The 26020-nt window shown below is 37.0% G+C and overlaps 1 protein-coding gene across 1 annotated transcript in view; it reads left to right on the plus strand.

Moving 5' to 3' along the window:
• Positions 1–7857, plus strand: part of NAA30 (N-alpha-acetyltransferase 30, NatC catalytic subunit) — a 17444-nt gene extending 9587 nt beyond the window's left edge. The window contains exon 4 of the mRNA XM_007951866.2: positions 7720–7857. Coding sequence (XP_007950057.1) covers positions 7720–7857 — 138 coding nt within the window. The remainder of the gene's footprint in view (positions 1–7719) is intronic.
• The last annotated feature ends 18163 nt before the right edge of the window (positions 7858–26020 follow it).

Genomic DNA, 26020 nt, shown 5'->3' on the forward strand with positions numbered 1-26020 from the left:
GATTGCCCAACCTTCCTTCCGAGGAGTGGCTGGTGGGTTTGAACCGCCAGCCGTCTGGTTAGCAGGCAAGTGTCCTAGCCACTATGCTACCAGAGCTCCAAATTATTAGTGTTTATATTGTTCAGGTAAATAATTTGCTGTATGAAGGGACAGAGCTCTTATTTACTCTTTGTAAGTCCTTTAGTTCCCCTTTGATTAAGCTGTAAACCATAGAGACAACATGTCTGTCTGTCCCCTTTTTCTTTCTAATCTTTGAGAGTTGTCTGTTTCTTGCTTCCACGTCCTTATATACCATTTCATCCCATTTGGTTTGATTTCTACTCCCTCCACTCCATTGTAACTACTGCTCACTTGATGTGCTTGCTAGATGTAGTATAACAATAACAACAAAAAAGAAGTCAAGAAAAACAGAGAAGGAGGTACAAGTGATCTGTCCTGAAGGATCAGGGAAAACTTAAAGGAGTTGTTGGTATTTGAGTGGATCTTAAAGACTGAGAAGACTTAAGGATCTCAAAGACATAAGGATCTTAAAGACTGAGAAATATGTTAATAAGTAGAGGAGGCATTCAGTAGGGTAAAATAGAAGCAGAATGAGGAATGAGGAAAAGCTACTACATCTAGCGAGTACGTCAAGTGAGCAGTAGTTACAGTGGAGTGGAAGGAGTAGAAACCAAACCAAATGGGATGAAATGGTTTTCATCTTTGAAAATTTAAATTTTGAAATTTATTTTATTTAGGGTATGATTACCATAATGTTAATATCCTCAGCTAACTATCATATATGATGAGAATACAACAGAATCATAATTTCCTAATGGAATTTAAGTATGCAGGATATGACTATAAAACATTTTGAGTTGAACTCATGTCATAGATCGTATTTTTACTCAAATAATGTGAGCCCTCTATGTTTGTTTGCCAATGCCTCCCTTGCTCTCTGGGTATTTTTGAAAGTGTGCAATACTAATTTTTTTTTACAGTAACATTTAAAAAATTAGCTTAACACTTATGGCTGGCAGGCAATGTCTAAGGTGGGCACGAAATATTTGCATAAAAATACATTTTCACTGTTATTTAATTAAAATTTTTTCCTGTTGGAAAACCGTAATAAATAGTACAGAGAACTTTGAAAATAGAAGAAAATCTACCACCTACCCTCTGTTTCTAATACATTCATTTTGGTGTTTTCTTGAATTTTTTTTAGTTTTAATACATAGTTTCTGATTTTTATAAATGTGGCCTGTTGCAGACTATGTATAATTTTCTATCTAAATAAAAATATTTCTGTACAACATAATTTGATCTAACACTCCAGCAATATAAAGGTTCTGCAAAAGGCAGTGTGGTAAATTCTAGACACGTAGTAGTCTGCTATATTTTATATCACAGTAACTAGGTTATTAGGAAACAAGGAGGCCGGTTATTTTTTGTTAAAATACAGGAGCTCTGGTGGGGTAGTTTCTAAGGCATTTGACTGGTAACCAGAAGGCTGGCAATTCAAACCCACCAGCCACTGCTTGGAAGGAAGACTGGGCAATCTACTTCAGTAGAGATACTGCCTTAGAAACACAAGGAGGGGTTGCTGTGAGTCGGGACCAACTTGACGGCACTGAGTTTGTTTTTGTTTTGTTTTATAGTTATCTATAAGGGCAAAAAGATCCAGCCAGTCTCCCCATCCACCCTCCCCATAATGTACAACAATGACTTTCTGTTTTTTAAAAAAATTACTTAAATAGCTTTTTGTGTTTAATAATTGTTTAACATTTTTAGTTTTACTGTAAATATAAGTTATGAGAATAGAGGCTACTAGATGAAGAACAGAGTAAAATGGGGTTAAACTGTAAGGATTTGGGTTTTTGAGTAATTTGAGGGTTTGAGAAACTTGAGTTCTTTTTCTGTCACTTAATAAATTGTGTGACTGTAAGCAAATTGTTTAACTTTGTGTAGTCTGTCTCTTTATGCAAGGTGATGGTAATTCCAATCTTAAAGGGATGTTGTGAAAAGCGGTAAATAACAATAAGGTTATTCGTTCAGCATGTATCTGCTAGGTGCCAGCCATTGTGCTAGTGCTTAGGTTTTAGCAGTGAACAAACCAGCCCTCCAAGTGTTTCCAGCCTACAGTATTAAAAATTATTTCTAAACTGTCATATCTTACTTATACTGATAACCATTTGCTTCTAAGGGAATCAGTAGAAATAAACTATAATGTATTTTACCTGTTAAGTCGAATTTAGGACTAAAATGACTTCATTATCCTTTGGTTTCCTATATATTCTCATGATGTAGACCAAAAAAAGTAGCTTTGTAATGAGTTTCCAGTATAAGCCCAGATTCTCTCTTAATTTGTTTAATAAGAATTTAAGTGATAAAGTATTAAAAGTAGTTACTTTTCTCTCGGCATTTTCTGTTGTGTCAAGAAATTCATGATCTCTTTGTTGAGAAAATATGAGTGTGCCAAGAATCTTTACATCTTAACTAAGTTTAGCCCTTTGTGTAACTTTTTTCTTACGTAATTGAACTTTATTTCATTAATCTGTTAATAATATGCTTAGAAACCTGAATACAACTCTTTAGCCATGCCTACAGTATATGTTTATGCAGCTGTAGATAGCCTCAGGAGTTCCTGGGTTGTGCAGGTGATTAATGTGCTTGACTACTGATCAAAAGGTTGGAAGTCTGAGTCCATCCAGAGGCACTTCGGAAGAAGGGCCTGGAGTCCCCGTCCCAGAACTCAGATGTTGAAAACCCTATGGAGCAAGTTCTACTCTTACATACGTGGGTTACCATGAGTCAGAATTGACTCAACAGTAATTGGTTTTGGTTTAGCCGCAGATGTGTATTAAGTTTCTTAGATTACTAAATTTTAATGAGAGTAGGCTTAGATCCCCTTCATTGTAAGTTAGATGTTTCAGCTTTGTTTTACTGGGAAGCAATCAGGGAGGTCTGGGAGAGTGGTTACCATTAAACTGTAGCTCACATTTGCTGCTTTATTGGTGGATTTGGTTTCCTTCTTCTGTGAAATGGGGGTAATATCTCTTTCATAAGGTTATTGTGAAATTGCAAGAATGCACGTAAAATGCTTTATACACAGCACATAATAAGTCTTCAGTAAGTATTAGCTATTTCAAAATTGTCTCATTTTTATTTGTGAAATCAGTTCCAAGTTTTGAGTTGTTACACCTTTAGTGCTTCCTATGTTAGTTGCTTAGATTGAAAATTTTAGTTGTAATTATGTGTTGACCTAATAAAAGAATTCCAGGAATTACCAAGAGTAGTATTCAAAATTGAAAACTTATGTTGACCAGAGCTTGTGTTCTAGATTGGAGGATGTCATGCAATACTAAAAACTGAATTGTTTTTCTATGAGAAGAGAGAAATTAAAATGTTAATTTCTAATTCTTATCTTAAACCAATTAAGTTCTTCCTAGAAACTTTCCATGGATTCTGAACGATTACTTGTTTTAGATATTTTGAAGGTTTGATTTCCTTTTATGAGTTATTTGTGTAGCTAATTGCCTCAAGATGATGCTTTCTGCTTTATAGAGAAAGTTTCCCAAACTCTGATCTGGACCTGGAGTCCTCAAATTTAGAGTGCTCCATAATCACTCTAAGAGGAGATATGCATGGCCCCTGTCTTCCTTGGCATCACCAGCTAGGAGAGGAGGAGACATTCTTATCAAGTGTGGAAATAAGGGTTTGTTAAAGTTGCTGAGTCCCACTCCCAGAGTTTCTAGTTTCTCCAGAGTTACACTTTCTTTCATTTTATGTATAGGATACCTTCAAATCTTTTGACAGCCAAAACTTGTGAGGACTGCCTTGTTTTTCTGGGTCTTGCAAGTTTTCTGCCTTTGACAAGGTGCAGTCTTACCACTTTTCTATTGCTCATTTTAGTAGAAAATAAAGTGAAACCTGTGAGTTGTAACTCAGTGGGACTGCCTTGTTTTTCTGGTTCTCACAAATTTTCTGCCTTTGACAGGGTGCAATCTACCACTTTTCTAATGATTGTGTTCGAGGAGAATACATATTATAATCCACATCTGTGAAGCCTTCCATCTCCTTCATTCCTTTAATCAGCTGATCAGCGATACAGCTATAAAACACTCTATTTAATAAAGTACTCTGGTCATTAAGCAGGGCAATACTTTTTTTGTTTAATATTTATGTAGCATAGTGGCTAAAGCACTTGACTGCTAACCAGAAGGCTGGCGGTTCAGAGCCACCAGCAACTCCTCGGAAGGAAGGTTGGGCAATCCTACTTCCGTAGTGATACTGCCTCGGAAACCCAAGGAGGGGTCGCTATGAGTCAGGGCCGGCTCGACGGCACACAACAACAACAACAACAACATGTCATAAAAGGGGTTAAGGATATATAATTAACAAATATCTATCAGGCAGTGTGCTGGGTACAGAGGAAACAGCTACAGAGGAGATATGCATGGCCCTTGTCTTCCTTGGCATCACCAGCTAGGAGAGGAGACATTCTTATCAAGTGTGGAAATAAGAGTGTTTCCTAGGATCAGCATAAGGGTAATATAAGAGGTAGGGATGCTCTACCCCATCTGGAGTGACAAGCTAAGGCCAGAAGGGAGGAGGATAGGAAGCTCATTCCTCCAGGCCGTGGAAATAGCTGAGAGGAAAGGTCTGAGGTAGAAAATTTTTGATCATGTTGAGTTCCAGAAACACAGTTTGTATTGACTATAGAGAGCAAAAGGAGTGATAACCTGAAGCAAAGCTGGACATGTAGGTAGAGGCCATGTCTTGAAGGGCCTTTTAAGTCTCTAGGTTATCATTAGATTGTAAACGTTATCTTGAGACCAAAAGGGAGTCAGTAAATAGTTTTAACCAGAGAACTGACAAGAGGTATCATCCCAACTACTTAATAATGGGAGACAAGTCAAGAGGCTCTTGTAATTAAGAGTTGATGGCAGCTTAAACTAGGTGGTGTCAATAGAATAGAAAGAAGAGGACCAGTTTGAGAATTATTTACAATATAGAATTGACATTATTCAGTGCTTGAATGCATGCAAAGGAACTCTGGTGGCACAGTTCCTAAGGCATTTGTCTGCTAGCCAGAAGGTTGGTGGTTCAAACCCACCAGCCGCTCTGCGGAAGGAAGATGGGGCAATCTACTTCCATAAAGATTTACCACCTTGGAAACCCAGTGGGGGTCACTCTGAGTCAGAATCGTCTCAATGGCAGTGAGTTTAGTTTTGTTTGGTTTGAATGTACATATGTAGAGGGGTGAGGAGGAAATAAGTTCAAGGATGACTCCTGGGTTTTAGGTTTGAGCACTTGGTAGGATGGTCATCCTTTTTACTGAGATAGAGAATTGTGGAAAAGGAGCAGATTAGGAGCTCAAATTTTGGATATGATATCTATTGCTTGAATTCTTCTCTAATTTTTTGGTAGCTTGAGATAGAACAGGAAGAGATTCATATGTTTCACTTGGGCCTTTTTTAAATTGTTCTTTGCATTACCTTCCCCCTTCCAAACACCTGAGGGTTATAATACCCCAACCGTAACAGTAGCTTAGTCTGATGGTAATTCTCAATGGAGTAAGTTGAGGATCAATAAAAACTGCAAGTAAAGAAAGCTATGTGTATAAAAGTTGGGAGAAGGGAGCAGAAGGGTGTTTTTGTAGAGGAATGTAGAAATTAAGAAGATCACACTTACTGTTCTAAAGTACCAATTCTTCATTGTCTGAGCATGGAAGTTAATACTACTTGTTCCTCTATTAAGTTTTGATATTCATAGTGTCTGGACCAGTGATTCTCAAAATGTGGTCCCCCAACCAGCAGCAGCAGCATCACCTGAGAATTTGTATTAAAAAAAAAAAAAAAAGTAAATTTTTGGGTGCCATCCTAACCCTCCCCAGAAACTTTAGGGATGGGGCTCAGCAATTGTTTTTTTAAAGGCAGTTTCTAGCTGTACAGTTTAGTGACATTGATTATATTCTCTGAGTTGTGCAACCATTCTCATCTTCCTTTTCTGAGTTGTTCCTCCCTTATTAACATAAACACACTGACCCTTAGGATTCCTATCTGTCTTTGGAGTTGCTGTTGTGATTTGATCCCATTTAGACAGATTGTAAAAGAGCTTGATGCTCAAGGCAGGCCTTGTTCATTAGTTAAGTTAAACTGTTTTTTGGTTTTAAGAAGACTTCAGAGTGCATTTTTGGGTTATGGTTTAAAGATTATCTCAGGACAGTTGTTTCAGGAGTTCATCCACCATGGCTCCAAAATTCTAGAGTTCTTGAGGATTTGAAATACTGTTTACGTTTTTCCTCTTGATCAGGAGTAGTCTATTCAATCTTTGATCAAAATGTTCAGTACATATAGCTGGTTACCATCCAGTTCTTCTGGTCTCATGGCAAAGGACGTGGTTATTCATGGAAGCATTTAGCCACACATTCCACAGCCCCCTCCTATTCCTGACTCTCCTTGCTCTCTTGTTCAGGTGAATGTAGACAAATTGTGACTTGGATGGCCACTTGTAGGGTTTTAACACTCATAGTGCCTAAGGCATTTGACTGCTAACAAGAAGGCTGGCGGTTCAAACCCACTAGCCACTCCTCAGAAGGAAGGTTGGGCAGTCTACTTCCGTAGTGATACTGCCTCAGAAACCCAAGGAGGGGTTGCTGTGAGTTGAAATCGACTCGATGGCAGTGAGTTTGTTTTTTGTGTGTGTAAATATAGCATAGAACTTTTGCCAATTCAACGTTTTATAGGTGTACAGCTTATTGACAGCAATTATAGTATTCAGCTATGCAACCCTACCCTTAATCAATGAGATTTTCCATCATTGTTCACCCCCCTTTTCCCCTTCCCTCTCACCCCTGATAACAACTAGTAAACTTTGGTCTCTATGTATTTGCCTTTTCTTGTCTTTTTATATAATTGGGGTCAAACCCTGTCCGTTTATGATTGACTTATTTCACTTAGCATGATGTCAGCAATCTATTTTTAACAGACTTTCCAGGTGATTATGCTGCACACTTAAAATTTTAGAACTCCTGCTCTGGACCAGGGTTTGGCAGATTTTCTCAACAAGGGCCAGGTGGTAAATATTTCACACTTTGTGACTAGGTCTCTGTGGCTACTAGTCAGCCCTCCTCTTGTGTAGAGACAGCAGACAGAGAAAACTGGTAAATGAGTGGGTGTGGCCATGTGCCAATAAAACTTTACTGAAACAGGCAGTGCTTAGTTCAAGGGCTGAAGTTTGCAGACTTCCTGTCTACATTCTTGACAAGTACTGCAGTTGTTTTTAGGATAAATGATGATAAAGTAATGAAAATACAGGAGTTGGGGATCAGTTGTGATAGTATTCAAGTATTGGTTTATTAAAACTTTCATTGATTTTTCTTGTTCATCTTCTTATCACTCTTTTTTCCAGAAAGAAATAATTCATATTTGTTTCAATATAAAACTGATATTTTGTCATCACTAAAAATTCTAGATAGCACAGACATCAGTAAAGCAGTGATTCCACCCCTCTTCCCCTAGAGATAATCACTATTACAGTTTTGATGACCAGTCTTTCAGGTCTTTTTGTACATCATTAATACTTGTTATTTCACCATTAATTTTAAAACAATGTGGTGTGACTTTCTTGAATATTTGATCTGATTGTTTGCTTTGTAAAAATTTTTCAAATTATGGAATTATAACTTAGTTTTAAATATATAAAATTATAACTTAGTTTTCTCTCATTTCTTTGAAGGTTGTTTTGGAAACAGAAATAACAAATAAATCTGCTTTGAAACTTTATGAAAATCTTGGTTTTGTTCGAGATAAGAGGCTGTTCAGATACTATTTAAATGGAGTTGATGCACTGCGACTTAAACTGTGGCTGCGTTGAGAAAACTGACATCAAGGAACAACTGTCCAACCACGCAGCATCGGCCTTTGCATGCAATGCAATTTGTACCGAATTGCTTTGCAGGTGGATTTAGTGATCTCCATGCAGCTCTTATCTGTCAGTGTCTCATTGAGTGTCGCACAATATTTGTTGCACTTTGGCATGGCACATTTGTTCTGAATTAAAAGAGATTGTTTCAAACTTCAAGAGTTCTTTTGGTACCAACAAGATGTGCCAGTTGATAGCCAAGATTTGTTTGTTCATTTGCAAAATCTGCTGACAATGTTATTTACACAGTGATTATTTTATCACAGAACCAGTAAGTGGAACAAGATTTCTGTTCCAGAAGAAAGCCAATGTAGATTGTACAAATCTCTTAGTAACATTTCACATGAAACCTGCCATAATTTTTTGGGAGGGATGAGGGGAAATCTTCAATTTTAGGTTTTATTTTTTCAATATTAAATTTTCCATCCTTGAATATTGGTACCTCAGTGATTAGTGAATGAAAAAAAATGTAGGATCGAGTGTGTCTTACAGTGAGTACAGATCATTAAATTGTGTCTGCCAGTGCCTGTGTCGGTAAGAATATGTCTTCATCTCTAGTTTTCGCATGCATGCTATCTTTTCCTTTCCTTTAAGGTCTTTGCAAGCAAACTTTTATTTTTATTTAAATTCTAAATTTGATAATAAATTATTTCAGATTTTTATAATTTGGATATGTTTTTCAGAGAGAGTGGTTTACTTTAGAAGTCCCTTCTTCCTTTACAGTAAGAAGTTGAATTTACTTAGTAATTCTTAGAGAAATGGCTTAAAGGTGATGAGAAAATTTGATGGAGCCAGGAGTTGCTGGGTTTTGGATGCACTTTTTTTTTTTTTTTTTCTTTTGAGAGAGAATTTTGGAAAGAATAGAAAATTAATGTAAATTGGTATGATTTTATTTAATCAAAATGATTGCTAAGCTGTGAAGGACAACTTTTTACAAAGCATTTGGAACTTTTATTCCCCATTTGATTTGGATTCATATTGCTTCCTTTTCTTGAAATGCTTCACTTTTGATTCTTGGTCTTAGAAATAAATTTCAAGGTGTATTATATCCATTTTTAGCTGCTTTTATTTTCTTTTCACTTACACAAGCTAATTCTTGGGGAGTATTGCTTTTCCCCCCACAGAAAAACAAAAGGGAGAGGTAGAAATCTTTTGTGGAGTGAGTTCTGTGGGTTTTCTTGACATCCATCACCATGTTCATTAGTAGCATTGTGTTTTGGTTAATTTAAAAGTCAGTACAATGTAAAAAAATTTAAAATTAATTGCTTTCAGTGGAGTCAAGTAAACCTGTGTTGGATTATTTATTTAACTGGAAAGCCTAGGTACCCATCAAAAAAGATTCATTCTCTGTGAAAAATGTTTTGTACAAATCTGTGTTGTTGCTGTTTTTTAAATTTGGATATGCCTTACTTCTAGGATTTGGTTTGGACTTTGTTTTGTTTTATGGCTAAGTACTGTATTTTTTTAAAACCCTACCTCCATTAACAGTTGGTAAAGGCCCCCTTTCAGGAAAGTTTGTTGTTATTTTTAAAAGGAAAGCTGCTCCTTGCTCAGTGTAATGTCCTGAAAGTGAACATGGTAACAAGTATTTTTAAACTAAAAATACACACTTTATATTTGATGAAGATTAAAAATAAGGAACTAAAAATGATCCCACCAGCAGTTTTTTAGAAATATTTTTCCTTTCCATTTTGTATTGCTCATGAAAGTTTATTGGGCAGAAAACTGGTTACATTAAAAATACGATGACTACACAGTACTCTTAGGTTTTAGGTGAGCATTTTGAGAATGTTTTCAGTCAAACTTCATTTGAGCTCTAGCATTTAGAAGAATTCAGGTCATAGTGTGCTTCTGTTATTACTGTTAAGATGGAGAGAACTGAACTAAAAAAATTTACTTACATCATCAAATTTTATTTCATCACATATTTAACTTGCTGGTTCAGAGGTAATGATTGCTGATGAACATACAATGTGCTTGACTCACTAATGGCGGCAATTCTAAAGTAGATACATTCTAGATTTTCAGTTCAACCATTGTGTTCTTGACAGGTTGTCAATGAAACCATCTCTATTGACTTTTTCCCCTAGAATTGACCAAGTGTTGCATTGTTGACTGAGCTGATTTATTGGGCGTTTTGTGTATATGACCTTAACTATGTGACTATGAGTCGAAACTGACTCGATGGCAGGCAACAACGTGACTGAAAAGTCAAATGGTTGCCATATTGTTCAACTGGTGTTAAATATCAGTGTGCACCTTATGTCTTTGAGTATGCAAAAATTGTTTACTTAAGTAGACTAAAATTTTAACCTCTAGAATGATAACCCAGCACCAAAATGAAATTTCCATTCCAGTTGAAATAGCATCCAACATTAATTTACTTTTTGATCTTGGGTTTTTGTTTTATAACCTTAAAACAATTACATTTATAATTGATAGAGTGGGTTCACTTAGCTAAAACTGAGCAAAATTGGTGCAACTTTCTTTTAATGGGGTGCTGCCTCTTTAAGACTGACTGTAATATCCACTGACACTGGTTTGGCAGTTGCTACTGCTGAACATTTTTATACAGGCTACCATGAAGCTATATATGTTAGTATTGAAGAAGCTAACGGGTATACTACCATTTTTGATGTGTGGGCTGATTGATTACCATTTCCCTTACATTAGGATGAAACTTTCGAAGTCCACAGATTAGAAACCTGACAGTTTTTTAATTTGAAGCCAGCAAAATAACAAACAAACAAAAAAGTTACTATTAAAAAATTGGTTTTAATATTTTCTGCCACTTTTCCCCAAATTACCCTCTCCACTTGCTTGACAAATCTATGTAAAAGAGTTTGTTTGTCACATGTTTTAACTTTACCTTGCCCTGTGTTCTGGTATTGGCTGACATGTATAAGACTGGATGTGTATATTTATTATGGTGTCTAAAAATCATGAAGTTCATCACTTTCCAGGAGCATAGATAAAATCAGATTGGTAGTATATCAGAATTACTTTCAGTGCACCATGACATCACTAAAATTGAGTGCTATAATGTTACAGGGCTTTCAGGTTTGTGAAAACATAACCATAAATCATATTGACGTCAGATATGAGTTGAGTATCTATAAAATATCACGTGTATTTCAAAATACTGGACTGCTGTTTGGTGACTGGATATTGCTGCATAATTTTCTTCTGTTGTCCCATATCCTTTTGGGGAGAGAGATTTAATGGGATTTGAATTGTGCAAGCTGTCTAAATAAGATGCAGTCAAATAAAGTATGGTTAAGTTGTGTTTGCATTTTTCTTTTAGATACAGCTGTGTGCAATTATGACTGGGTTGTTTTTCCTTTTACCTACTAAGGGGGGGAAAAAAGCAACCTGCTTGAGTCCCCATTCCCTGCTTCCCATCCAAGACTTACTTGGAAGAAGAAATAGTATATAATTTTGTCTCTCTTTGTGTTCTGACAAAAGTAAATGTGAAGATATTAACATGAACTTGATTTCCCTGGAAGTATGCAAAGTTACCTCATACATTAGATACGGATACAAATCACAGCATGAAACCAAAAGTTGTTTTTTTTAAGTTGTTGTTTCATTGCAATTTATTCCTAAGACAGTTTTTAATTTACTATTTATACATTAATGTTTATTTTCTCCATACTAAGTCACCACCAAAGTAAAACAGAATATGAAGGACTTTTTACCACATTCGTGTGAAAACCTTAAATGGTAGTTATGCATGCTTCCTTATTTCAAGATTTTTAAATATTAGGGAAGGATGAGATGATCTGTTTTAAATCATATGAGTGCTAAATTACTTTTATCGTGTATGGCAATCTTCACTTTGTTGTTTCATATCATGAAAATACCCAAGTTCATGTACTTGGGCCTCATAAATTCAGTCTAAATAAGGACCAGAAAGTTGATGCCATTGTTGTACATCTATGAACAAAGATCAGTATTCACCTGTAATCTAAAGGTGTATTGATAATCTTTTTTTAAACAACTTCTAAAGAATGAGTTAAAAAAAAAATCATCTCAGTATATAGTAGGCCTGCAGTTTCTTAAGATCAGTGCTGTCCAGTGGTGTTTTTTGTGATGCTAGGACTGTTTTTTGTACTACGCAGTATGGTAGCCAAGTTACATGTAGCTGCTGATCACCTGAAGTGTAGCTAGTATGATTAAGGAACCACATTTTAAATTTTAATTAAATTTAAGTAGCTGCCTGTGGCTAGTGGCTACAGTATTGGACACTATAGCTTTAGACAGGACTTAGGCAGTAATGACAACTGAGAAAAGCATTTTTTAATAGAATTTTTAAGATCATACTACCTAATTAAAACAGGATTGTGATTAAAAATTACTTCTGAGCAAAAGGGTGTTGCTGAACTGTTGACAACAGTTTGATTAATGCAGCATTCAACCATCCTTCCTCTTTTGGGAGATACTCCTGAGAAAGGCAGCCCTTTCATTTACGGTATGGGAGCTCTGGGTTGAAGAAATGATTATATTTAAGTGCCAAAATGTGGTTTCTGATCAAACATCTTTTTAAGTCTCAAAATGTTTTATGTAGTTCAGCCAAATAGTTCTTCCTTTTAGGTGAATTGGAAGTCATTTTGCCTCTAAATTTCTTTTCTTTCTTTTTTACCAGTCTTGAAACTGGAGCATGGAGATATATCCTATGTATACTTTACTCACTTTTGACATTCTGCAAGATCACTCATGCTCATGAGGCCAAAGGCAAGTGCTTTTGTTTCTGAGAGAACCGGATTAATGTTGCTGTGTTCCATGGCCACAGCATGTTACCCTTAACTCTAGCTGGTCATCTGCTACGTGTAATTCATCAAGAAGAGGGCAAGAGTGGGGACGGGAAGTACCTGGCCAAAGAGTACGGCCAACTTGGTACAGTCTATTCACACTGCGGGAAAAATAGCTCGAAACATATTCTGTTGATCACAAGTTAGTTTAACCTTCATCTGAAAAATACCTAGAAATGAATAAGACCACTGTGGAGTGCCAAAATTTATTTTCTACAACTACTTTAAAACCTGTGAAGCAGCCATAATGAAATATTTACAGTTTTGTTTATAATGTAAGGTGTTTATAAGACTAAGAAATAAGCTCATTTTTAGTTTATAATGGGTTTTCATGACTACCTCTTTGCTGTATGACTATATCTTAATTTTCTAATACCTCAGTTTCCTGAGAATTTGTATGTACATTTTTGTAAATCAAATAATTCAACATAAGCTAAGGGAGTTGCCTAACTTTTGAAGAAATTGTATAAAGACGTTTGCTACTATGTTTGTGACACAGTGAATTCATTTGAAGTTTCTATACATTTTTATAGACTTTCCAGTCCCCTTGACCAAGAGTTTTTAGCAAACATAGTCTTATTTAGTGAGATTTGTATTCTAGGAACTGTGTACCCTCATTTGTTCATTAATGAGTGCAAAAATTTGTATGTCTCCTGTTTTCCTTTCATACCAAAGAAACACCCTTTTAAAAAGCCAGCAGGTTGCACAAACTGAAAAATTACTTTACTATTAAATAGGCATACTTAAAGTTTATTTCCTGGGATTTAAATATTTGGGAAAATACCTTCGATTTTTTTGTGAAAGCCTGTAGTAATCATTTGTAAAAATGCATGTGTTTTTCAGGAATGCACCAATTCCATTAAGGAAAGTATTGGCATTTTTGAGGAACTGCACTGCATTAAAGTACACAGTTGCATGAAGCTTTGAAAGCTGATATAATTGCTAAAATCTGTACGTTTGTCAGAGGATTCAGTGCCCTAACATGCTGGGAATTGATTCCCATGATTGTACATGCCCTTAATCATGTTGCGGGACTAAACTTGCTGCCTTAACACCAAACCTGCTGCCTTTAAACTTGTTGCCTTCCTCCCTCTGCCTTGTGGCTGTAAATAGTAACTTGTGGCACAGTCAGCTGGTGTTCCTTTATTGTTACTCAAATTTGTAAGTCCACCCAATACTAACTAGGTAAATGTGAATGGATTTCAAGCTTCTCTTTGGCCAAGTCTATTTGATAGCCAGTGATAAATTAGAAATGAAATACATCACTACGGATACAATCATTGTGTTTGACTTGTGGGAATGATTATTTTCTTTCTGTTAGGAACTGATAGTGAACAAAGTGTTTATTTCCATCTTGTGATATTAGGCAAGTTTCTTAACTTCTGTGAGCTTTTGGAGATAACTGCCTGATAAACTTGTTGTGAAGAATAAACGAGATTATTTATGTAAATTACTTTAACAATGCCTAGTACATAGTAACTATTATTAAGATAGGTCGTAACATAGTAAAATATATAAATTTGTATTTGGGTATTTGGTTTTGTAGCATGATTTAAATGGTAAAAGTCCATTAAATATTATGAGTTCTTAGGAGAGTAGTACAGACTAGCAAGTTATGAAAACAAAACAAAATTTTATTCATGGAGAATAGTGAAATAGGCAGAAGAGTACTGAACTTTCCAGGTACCAAAAGGCTCAACACCCAGGGCCAGTCCTGCCACATCTGTTCCCCAGCTCCACCCACTTATTTTGTTTTCAAAATGAATCCCAGAAATTACATCTTATCTGTAAGTACCAAAGTACTTAATGGTTAAGAATTCATTTTTTTAAAAAAATAAAACCACAATACTGTTAACATTATACCCTTAAATGAAATAATCCTTAAGCATCATATAACGAATGAATATTCCAATTTCTAGGAAATTGACTTTAATAACAACATTGAGATATGTGAGAAATGGAAAGTAAATGTAATGAATACAGAGGTTACTCTTTCAATGATGAAAGATTTTTGTTGCAAGGAAAGTCTTACAAAGATTTCTATTGCAAATAAGTAGGTAAAGTTTGGAGGTTCAGACAAGTGATTAAAGGAAAAAGTAGAACAAATAGAGGTAAGGTTGAGAGGAGGGCCTATGTCTCGCATATCCCAAGTACCTAAATTTTCTTGTGGGCGTAAGAAGATACAGACACTGAGGGAAAAAAATAGAGTTACTAAATATGGTGAAATTACCAGTAGTGACTAAGGCATGACTTTCAGAAGAATTATTTTTGAAATGAGCTCTGGTGGTATAGTGCCTAAGGCATTTGATTGCTAACCAGAAGGTTGGCAGTTCAGACCCACCAGCCACTCTGCGGAAGGAAGATGGAGCAATCTACTTATCTAAAGATTTGCTGCCTCAGAAACCCAATGAGGGTTGCTATGAGTTGTAATCGACTTGATGGCAGTGAGTTTGGCGGTTTTTTTTTTTTTTTTTTTTTTTTATTTATGTTTGAAATATGATCAGTGAGTCATTGCAGAAAAAAAAATTGGGTGAACAGGAAAGAAAAAAAATTGGTGATAATATATGTTCAGAATCTTAGTATAGAGATGATTAGTCACAGGTTTCTTTGGGAGAAAAACCTAAGGTAGGGGAAAGAAAAGGGATCATCCTGTAATCAAACACCCCAGTTATCCTGGTCAGAGGGGTATCAGTGAAGAGTAATTGAGGAAAAAGTCTTCATAGCCATTGTTGAATTTAAAAAGAAACCCCAGACCACATGCCTGGACTAGTGTAGTCAGAAACACACAAAATTAGATGATTTATTTGTTGCATCAATACTAAATCTACATAGAGTATGAGCCACAGAAGGTGGTTCTCAAACCAGTGAGTCCAATTTTCTTTTTGTTTAAAAGAGCACCCTACTTGAGGCACATAAGAACACCTGGACATCTTTGCACAACTAAATACTGAGGGAGAATTAGTGTGGTGTGGCCTGATGACAGGATCCTTGCAGCTATTGGGATGTGATTCCCTTAGCGTGACTTGGGGAAACCTAGGATTAATGTTCTTTCTCCACTGCCGGGAGAGCAGTTGAGTAATAGTAATAATAGCATTGTTATTGAGTGAGATTACCTTTTAACAGTTTTCAAAGCACGTTCACCTGATTTTACTGTCTTTACAAAAAATCTTTGAAATGAAAAGATACTTTCATTTTGCAGGAGAGAAAAAATCAAGACTTAAGAGTGTTTACACCTCCATCTTAGTCACACATGAGCAAAGAGACTAAACAGACCTCCTGATCTTCCAGATGTAGTTCTCATCCCAGCACACACAGTGCTTGATGAAACCCAGAGGAGAGCCCAGTATGTTTGATTCTGTTGGATAACTTAATAATTTAAAGAATATCACTAAGTTACTTAACTCACTGCCATCAAGTCAGATCCGACTCATAGCGACCACTCCTTGGGTTTCTGAGGCGGTATCACTACAGAAGTAGACTGACCAATCTTCCTTCTGAGGAGTGGCTGGTGGGTTTGAACCACCAGCCTTCTGTTCAGCAGTCAGACACCTTAGGCACAATGCCACCAGAGGTCCTAAATTACTTAAGTACAGTTTAATTCATAAAATTTAGATACTGTGCCCTTAAATATTTAATAGCTCTTATTTACAAAATCTATTTAATAGGTCTCATTTGGTGCATGGAATCGATAATGCTGAGTAGTCTCAACATCTAATTGATTCCTAATAATTAGGCCTAATACTTTTCAAGGATTCTGGAATAGATTTTCAAGAAGAATGGTAAAAGGATAAAACCCTGATGTAAACCTTTCTTGATTTTAAACCATACAGTATTCCTTTGTTCTGTTAGAATGACTGCCTCTTGGTCTATGTAGAGGTTCCACATGAGCACAATTCAGTGTTCTGGAGTTCTTATTCTTCACAATGCTATCCATAATAAGCTATGATCTACACAGTTGTGCCTTTGCATAATCAGTAAAACACAGAATGACATCTTTCTGGTATTTGCTTTCAGCCAAGATCTATCTAACATTAGCAGTGATACCACATATTCCATGTCTTCTTCCCAATGTGGCCTGAATTTCTTCTGGCATTCCTTGTCAATGTACTGCAGCAACCATTTTGAATTATCTTCAGCACAATTTTACTTCTGTATGATATTAATGATATTGTTTGATAATTTCTTCGTTCTCTTGGATCATCTCTTTTTAGAATGGGCACAGATACAGATCTCTTCCAGTCAGTTGGTCAGGTAGCTGTCTTCCAGATTTCTGGGCATAAACAAGTGAGTGCTTCCAGTGTTGCATCCAGTTGTTGCATCTGTTTGTTGAAACATCTCAGTTGGTTTTCCAATTCCTGGAGACTTGTTTTTGCCAGTGCCTTCAATATTGTCAGTTCTTGATCATATACTACCTCATGGAATCATTGAAGATTGACCAAATTTTTTTGGTACAGTGACTCTGCATTCTCTCCATCTTTTGATACTTCCTGCATCATTCAATATTATGTCCACAGGATTCATCTGTATTGCAACTTGAGGTTTGAACTTTTTCTTTAGTTCTTTCAGCTTGGGAAATGCCAAGCATCTTCTTTGCTTTTAGTTCAAACTCCAGGTCTTCACACATTTCTTTGTAATACAGTCATTGCTGCATAACGTCTGTTCCAGCAACGTGTTTGACCACATATATGTCCCTGGTACCAAAAGGTCATAATAGAGTTCAGAAATCCTGATTAGAGAAAGGGATGTAACCAGATGTACTGAATGCAACAACTTTCCACACACAACAAATGTATCTCATGTTTCTTGTATACAAAGGGATTGTGTTGCCAGGCATAAATGGTACAGTACACGTATAACCTGTAATACATATGTCTTGATGTGGCTACTGGGGTAGGTATGTACTGTATGGTCTATTTTAATGTGAATTTTCCGTAATTACAAATAAAAAGTTTACCATGTAACAGCGTATTATGCTCATAGCCAGCAGCATCCAATCTTGTGTATTGCGTATCTCTTGAGTGTTGTAGTTTTATCTCTTTAATTTTCTTTTGGAAATACTACCATGAAGTGCATCATGACTTCCAAAGACAGCAAAACCAGTGTTAATGCTAGCAACCGCAAGAGGGAAAAAGGAGCAGTATCAATTTGGGAGTGAAAGAAAAGGTTATTGAACAACAAGGAGGTAGAAAATCAGTGAATGCTGTTGCTTGTGATTTGCACATGTCTGCTAAGTATGAAGTAATTGAGTTCACACAACATCTAAATCTCGGTGCCCTATTTCACAGAACATACCCTGGATGTAAGCAACACATAGTTGTACTTTGTTTTCTCATGCCACCGTTTGAAATCTGTTAGCTCTCAAGAGCAAGTTTGAGTCCCTTTTGATACCCATTTTGGTCTTTTTTTTCCCCCTTTTTAATGACCTTTTGCTTTCTTCATACGTGATGTCCTAGATGTCATCCCACAACTCATATCTTTGGTCTAGTGTTCAATGACAGTCTCTAAATTCAGGTAGGATATACTTACGGTAGTACTTTGGCACTTGTGGACTTGATTTTCTTCAACTTCAACTTGCACTTGCATATGAGCAATTGGTCTGTTCAGCAGTTGGCCCCTGGTCTTGTTCTAATGATACTGAATTTCTCCGTCGTTTCTTTCCACAGATGTAGTAAATTTGTTTCCTGTGTATTCTGTATGGCAAGGTCCAAGTGTATAGTCGTCTTTTATTTATTTATTTAGTTAGTTAGTTATTTATTTAAAAAAAGGTATTTCCAGTGAATAGGTTATTTTTCTTACAAAATTCTATCATGCAATCTCCAGTGTCTTTTGTATCATCTAAGCCATATTTTCCAATTACTGATCCTCCTTCATTTCTAACTTTTACTTTCCAATCACCAGTAATTATCAATACATTCTTGATTGCATGTTTGGTCAATTTCAGATTGCAGAAGTTGGTAAAAACTTCAGTTTCTTCATCTTTGGCATTATGGTTAGTGGGTAAATTTTACTAATGGTCATATTAACTGGTCTTTGCAGGCATATGGATATTATACTATCACTGACAGCATTGCACTTTAGGAGTTACTAATATTAACCTTTCAGTGTAGTGTGTGTATATATATATATGTGTGTGTGTGTGCGTGCACGCAAACATATATATATACACACACGTAGTTGCTAGGAGGCCAAGCTCATGGTCCTGCTATGCTTTTACAAAAGCTACTTACTAAACCCTTTTCCTATGTGTGTAAAACTTGCTTGGTGATAAAATGTTAAATGCTTGGTTGGTCTAATCTATGAAACTGGTGTCACGTGGAGAAGGTTGCTAATATGCAGAGCTTTTGGTCTGAACAGGCCTGAATATCAAGCATTCTATGAGAGAAAACTTTTACATGGTTATTCCTTATTCATAAAAATGACGTTATCAGTATTTGGCTTTCAGGGTAGTGATGTGGATTCAGTGGTGTATAACTCCTTGACAGTAGGGAATTTGTTCTCTGTTATGTTTGTTCACTTCCTAGAACAGTACCTACAACCTGTTAGGCGTAGAGTAGTTATTTCGTTAATGAATGAATTGATACAGAATTCTTTTTTAGGTGTATAACAGAGAGGAGTTGTCAGACTTAAAATCATCAGAAGTATCAAAGGTGTTTAACTTCCCTTTCTGTTTATCTCCCTCCCTTCATGAAAATATACATCCTCTGCTATTGATCTTTACCTTTACCTCACAAGGTTATAAGGGATCATTTTCTGTCACAAGGCAATGGCTCTATTCAGTTATTCATTAAACGATTATTGAGGACCAGCTCTGGGCCAGGCATCCTGGTAGGCACTAAGGAAACAGAGGAGGGTAAATGGAGCTCCGTTTTTACTCTGGGGACAGAGATCTGGGGGCTACCTGAGCTCTGTGATATGTAGAGATGATCACTGAATTTTTTAAGATACCCAGAAACTCTGGGGAATCATTAAGATCCTAGACTTTCTTATTTCTGAATTATTTTCCTACATGTTTTTAAAAAGAAACAAGCAAAGACCTATTGTATTTATTGTGAATACCAAAGAGATTTTAAACATTTAATAGCTCTAGGAAATCTAGATAATCCTGAATTTTACCTGAGACGTAAGAATTTTGACAATGAAATCTTAATGTAATTGAGATATCTAATTTATATATTTTATCTAGTTTTTGTTTTGGCGTGAATAAAGTCTTTTTTAAATAAATGTAATGCAGTTGGACATTTTGTTTTAAAGTTACTTGTTTATAACCTCCAGTTATAAGGTATAACCTCAGTGATTTTAAAACCAACAGCTGTACTTACAGTGCACATTTTAAAGTTTTTTTAATCTCTAACCTAACTTTTCCTGTTCCTTGGCCATCTGATACACTTCCATTTCCTCCACCCAAAAAGCTTTGCCAAGTCAGCTATAAAATTAATTTACTGGCAAAGCCAAGAACATGACAACACCTTCTCAGTCAAATCAGCCTACTGACAGCATGGAAGGTCAAGGCCAAAAAGCAGAATCATTTTTAAATACAGGTAGTCTTTGACTTAGGGCATAACCGAGTCACAATGAACTGTGTTTACTTCAGTCCATTTTTGTTGTTGTTTGTTAGTAATATTTACTACATACAGTGTTGCAGGGGATAATTGCTGATACTGTCATCTCATGTCAACCCCCAAAGATGTGTAAAGATCAGATTTATAAAGATACTCATAAGAAAAGACAACACAAATGAAAACTAAAAGAAAAAAATGTGGTATTCAACTTACATCAGAACCGGCTTAGAGTTGTCAGAATGGAACTTTAAGTTGGGGACTACCCATGTAGAGGAATAGAAGTTAAGGATATCCAGCCTAGCAGCTAGGTCCCAGAGTCAGATTATTTAACAGGCAGAGGAGGAAGAAAGAATATCTTCTACATACAGCAATTTTTAAAAATCATAAGGGATATGCTATGTTAGCAAAAATGATTACAGTGATCACCTTGAAAGATAAGTAGCTATTTTCTAAATTTGGTTTGCTTTTAAAAACAAAAACAAATCTGTTGCCATTGAGTTGATAATGACTCAGAGACCCTATAGGACAGAGTAGAACTTGCCCCATAAGGTTTCTAAGGCTGTAATCTCTACAAAAGCAGACCGCCACATCTGTCACCCACAGAGTATCTGGTGGGTTTGAACCACAGACCCTTCAGTTAGCAGGGGAGTGCTTTAACCACTCTGCCACCAGGCCTCCCAGTTTGCCTTTAGCATGGGGAATATGTAGTTGACTCTGTGTTTGACTTTTAATTGCAAAGTTGAATTCTCTTTTGAAAAGTTACATAAGTGTGACCCTCACCTTTTTATTAATCTCCAGAATTTAACTAAATTAACTACCAGCTCATGTATTTGAATACCTCGGCAGAAGGATGTTTGGAAAGTAGTTTTAATAGTTTTGGCACCAAGAATGAGCATGTTGTTGTTAGATGCTGTTGAGTTAGTTCCTACTCATAGCGACCCCAGGTACAACAGACAAAATGCCGCCCTGTCCTGTGTCAGTCTCCTCATTGCTGTGTTTGAGCCCACTGTTGCAGCCAGCTTGTCAGTGCGTCTTGTTGAGGGTCTTCCACCTTTTCACTGACCCTTCACTTTATCAAGCATGATGTCCTTCTCCAGGATCTGGTCCCTCCTGACAACATGACCAAAGTAAATGAGATGTAGTCTCACCATCCTTGCTTCTAAGTCTGGCTGTACTTCCAAAACAGATTTTTCATTCTTCTGGCAGTCCATAGTTTATTTAATATTGTTTACGAATACCATAACTCTGAATAATAGTAGGATGCCTTTGTGTAGTCAATAAAACAACAAGTAAACATCTTTCTGGTATTTCCTGCTGTCAGCCAAGATCTATCTGACATCATCAGTGATATCCTTCATTATACATCATCTTCTGAATCCTGCATGAGTTTTTGGCAGTTCCCTGTTGATGAACTGCTACAACCATTTTTTAATTATCTCCAGCAAAATTTTACTTTTGTGTAATATTAATGATATTACTTGATAATTTCTGTATTCTGGGGCTCACTTTTCTTTGGAATGGGCATGTACATTGATGTCTTCCAGTCAATTGGGTAGGTAGTTGTCTTCCAAATTTCTTGGCATAGGTGATTGAGCACTTCAGTTGTTGCATCTGTTGGTTCTACTATCTCAGTTGATATTCCATCAATTCCTGGAGCTTTATTTTTTGTCAATGCTTTCTGTGCAGCTTGGACTTCTTCCTTTACTACTGTTGGTTCACATGCTACCTCCTGATATGGTTGAACATCGATCAGTTCTTTTTGATATGATGACTGTATTCTTTCCATTTTCTTTTGAGGCTTCCTGCATCATTCAGTCTTTGCCTGTAAAGATTTTCAGTATTACAATTTGAGGCTGGAATTTTATCTTTAAAGTTCCCTCAGCTTGAGAAATGCCAAGTGAATTCTTCCCTCTTGCTTTTCTAACTCTAGGTCTTTGCACATTTTATTAAAATACTTTTGTCTTTTTACGCTGACCTTTGAAATCTTCTATTCAGCTCTTTTACGTCATCATTTTTTCCATTGGCTTTAGCTACTCTCCATTCAAGAGCAAGTTTCAGTCACTTGTGACATCCATTTTGGTCTTTTCTTTCTTTTCCTTTTTAATGACCTTTTGCTTTCTTTTCGTATGATGCCCTTGATGTCATCCCACAATGCATCTGGTCTTCAGTCATTAGTGTTTAATGCATCCTGTCCTTTCTTGCTGGTCTCTAAATTCAGGTGGGATTTACTCATGGTCACACTTTGGCTCTCATGGACTTGTTTTAATTTTCTTCAGCTTCAGCATGAACTTGCATATGAGCAATTGATGGTCTGTTCCACAGTCAGCTCTTGGCCTTGTTCTGACTGAAGATATTGAGCTTCCTCATTTACAGCTGTATTTGATTTGATTCTTGTGTATTCTGTCCTGTTAAGGTCATGTGTTTTGTCACTGTATGCTGCTGAGAAAAGGTATTTCCAAGGAATAAGTCATTGGTCTTGCAGAATTTTATCATGTGATCTCCAACATCATTTTTATCACCACGGCCATATTTTCCAACAGCCAGTCTTTCTACTTTGTTTCCAAATTTCACATTCCAATCGCTAGAAATTATCAGTGTACCTTGATTGTATATTTGATCCATTTCAGACTGTAGAAGTTGCTAAAACTCTTCAGTTTCTTTATCTTTGGCATTAGTAGCCGGTGTGTAAATCTGAATAATGGTTGTGTTACTGGTCTTTCATGTAGGTGTAGAGATATTATCCTATCACTGACAGCATTGTACTTCAGGATACATCTTGAAATGTTCTTTTTGATCATGAATGGTGACACCATTCCTCTTTAGTTTGTCATTCTTGGTATAGTAGGCCATGTGATTGTCCAATTCAAAATGGCCAATTCCAGTCTATTTCAGTTCAGTAATGCCTAGGATATTTATCTTTTTAAATTCTATTTCATTTTTGATGATTTCTAATTTTCCTTGATTCACACTTTGTACATTTCATGTTCTGATTACTAATGAATGTTTGCAGCTGTTTCTTTTCTTTTTACATGTGCCATATCAGCAAATGAAGGTCACAAAAGTTTTACTTTATCCTGTCTTAGGGTTGATTCTACTTGGAGGGGGCAGCTCTTCCCCAGTCATATTTTCAGTGCCTTGCAACATGAGGGGCTCATCTTTTGGCATTATATCAGACAATATTCTGCTTCTTTCCATAAGGTTTTCACCGGCCAATCTTTTTTAGGACTTCCTCCTGGACTGTCTTAGTCTAGAAGCTCCAATGAAACCTGTCTGCCATGAGTGACCCTGCTGATATGTGAATTACCAGTGGCATAGCTTCCAGTATCACAGCCACATGCAAGCCACTACAGTACAACAAATCGACAGTCACATCTAAGTATAACTCCAAGAAAATGGATTTGTGCATTGGGACAGACAGTGAAAAGCTACACGGAGCAAATATTGAGGCAGTGGTGGAGGTGTTTGCCCCCATCAAAAGAGATGTTTAAAATTCCCAGTTGGAACACAACATTTAGTTGGCTGAACAATATTTATGAAGCATCTATTTTGGCCAGGCATTGCACTACAGAAGAAAACAGACACCTCTGTTCCTGTAGAACCCAAGAAACTGACATGCAAGATAGTATAAGTTGAGAAAAAAAGAAATGCTAATTGAAAGCATATTGGACCTTTGTGGTATATGCATTCTCTGAGCAGACAGCAGTCCCCAAATTCTAAAGGATCACTTGGGAACACTTAAGCATTCAAATGTATGGTGAGTCATAACCATTGAAGGCAAATGTTGAGTGACTAATTAGAAGGCAGGAGAAAAGTTCTCTTTCTACTGAAAACAAACAAACAAACAACAACAAAAACAGTTACTGAGTTGCCTGCAAATCATGGTGACCCTGTGTGTGTCAGAGCAGAACTGTGCTCTGTAAGGTTTTCAATGACTGGTTTCAGAAGTAGATTGCCAGGCCTTTGTTCGAGGTACTCAAACCTCCAATTTTTTGATTAGCAGCCAAGCATGTGAACCATATGCACCACTACACACGTCTTCCTAGTAAGCAGCTTTTAAAAAAATCCCCAAAAAACGAAACCCAGTGCTGGCCAATACAAGAAATGCCAGCATGGCTGGATCTTTATAGCAGGTTAAGTCTCTCTTTTCAGGCCATAATCAGCATTTTGTAGCATCTCTCTGTCCCTCTAGTTTTTTGTTTTTTTTAATCCTAAAAGGCATTGGTGTTCCCTGGAGTGTGTATAACATGCATGTATGGGGACTGATAGAAGTAGCTCTAAATTTCTCTGTGAAATAGCCCTGATCTCTGCTCCTTAAATCTCCTGGCATCTCCTTGGCCATAGTATCTCCTCTTCATACACCCTTTTAAATCTCTTCTGCTTGCTCAGTGAAAGAGAGGCCTCATTTTCAGCTAAACCTTGACTACCTATTGTTCCTCAAGCATAGAGTTGAAGAGGCGCCAACTCAGTTCTCAGTGGGAGATTAGGCTCTACCCCAAATGAAAAGGCAGTTTGAAATGTCAAGTTGAAACTGAAACTCTAGTGATCACATGGAGTGGATCCTGCATAGAGTGGAAGGAAAAATATGGAACAAAATTAAAAAAAAAACCCAAAAACCATGACCATAATTACTGGTCAGATAGAGACTGGTGGAACCCCTAAGACTATGGCCCCAGGTTACCCTTCCGGCTTAGAAATAGACTCACTCCCATGGATTGGCTCTCAGCCCAACAGTAGAAAGACCTACATGCAGAACACCTACCCCAGGGCGATACACCCCTTAGAGCAATCAGCCATGAGACACCAGAGGGGCAGCATTCATATGGAGGGAAAGCTGGACAGACAGGAATGCATAGTTAGGTGCATGGGGGAGGGGCAGTTACAGGGAGGGGAGGGGAAGGGAAGGGAGGAGAGTTTTTTATGGTTGGGGATGGTAATTGGGGCATGAAATCAAATGTGCATGAACTGTTGAAGGTAAAACAAATTTGCTTTGTGAATTTGCACTCAAAGCACACACACACACACACAAAGTGACGTCAAGAAGGCACCCCAAGGGTGGAATAAGCACTACAGACCCCTACAAGGGTTTAGTAGTTACTGCATGCAAAGACCCATAACTTAAGAGCAAGGCTTTTCTAGTGAGTTTGCAGTCCTCAGAATAAAATGGGTACAAAGGGAAAGGCTTCTGAAACTAAAGTCACATAAACACCACTATTTTAACCAGAACTGAGAATAGTTATTTACAGACTTCCAAGAAATTCCTTGCTAATGTTTCAGAAGTTACGGCGCAGAGAATACTGAGGTACATCACCTCGATCCACTTTTGTGAGTGAAGGCTTTAATCCTCCTGCTGTTAAAGAGTGCTGTTGGCAAACCTCTTTCAGAAGGTACTTCAACCAAAGAGTGCTGCCTTGGCCCAAGTTGTGCCCCCTTCCCAGAGCAGCACATCTCTAAGGACTGGTAAGTGTGGGGGTGTAAGGCTTGGCCACCTCATCCAAACTATGGACAGCCTCTGAATCACGGCCATCCTAGCTCCAGAGCTCGGCGAGGACTGCATCTCAGTCTAAATTCTCTTTGCTCAATCCTGCTTCAAAGTGTTTCTTAATACATTTTCTGCATGCTGATCTCTATTTCAGTCTTTCCAAGTAATCCAACTTGCAAATCCACCTTGCATGCTTGGAAGGGGTCAGGAACTGATACTGACTGAGACAGGCCCTCCGAACGAGTAGCTTCAGTAATAGTCATCTT

This window comes from Orycteropus afer, unplaced genomic scaffold (genome assembly GCF_000298275.1).
Source record: "Orycteropus afer afer isolate SDZICR_OR568_19922 unplaced genomic scaffold, OryAfe1.0 scaffold00314, whole genome shotgun sequence".
NCBI classification, from domain to species: domain Eukaryota; kingdom Metazoa; phylum Chordata; class Mammalia; order Tubulidentata; family Orycteropodidae; genus Orycteropus; species Orycteropus afer.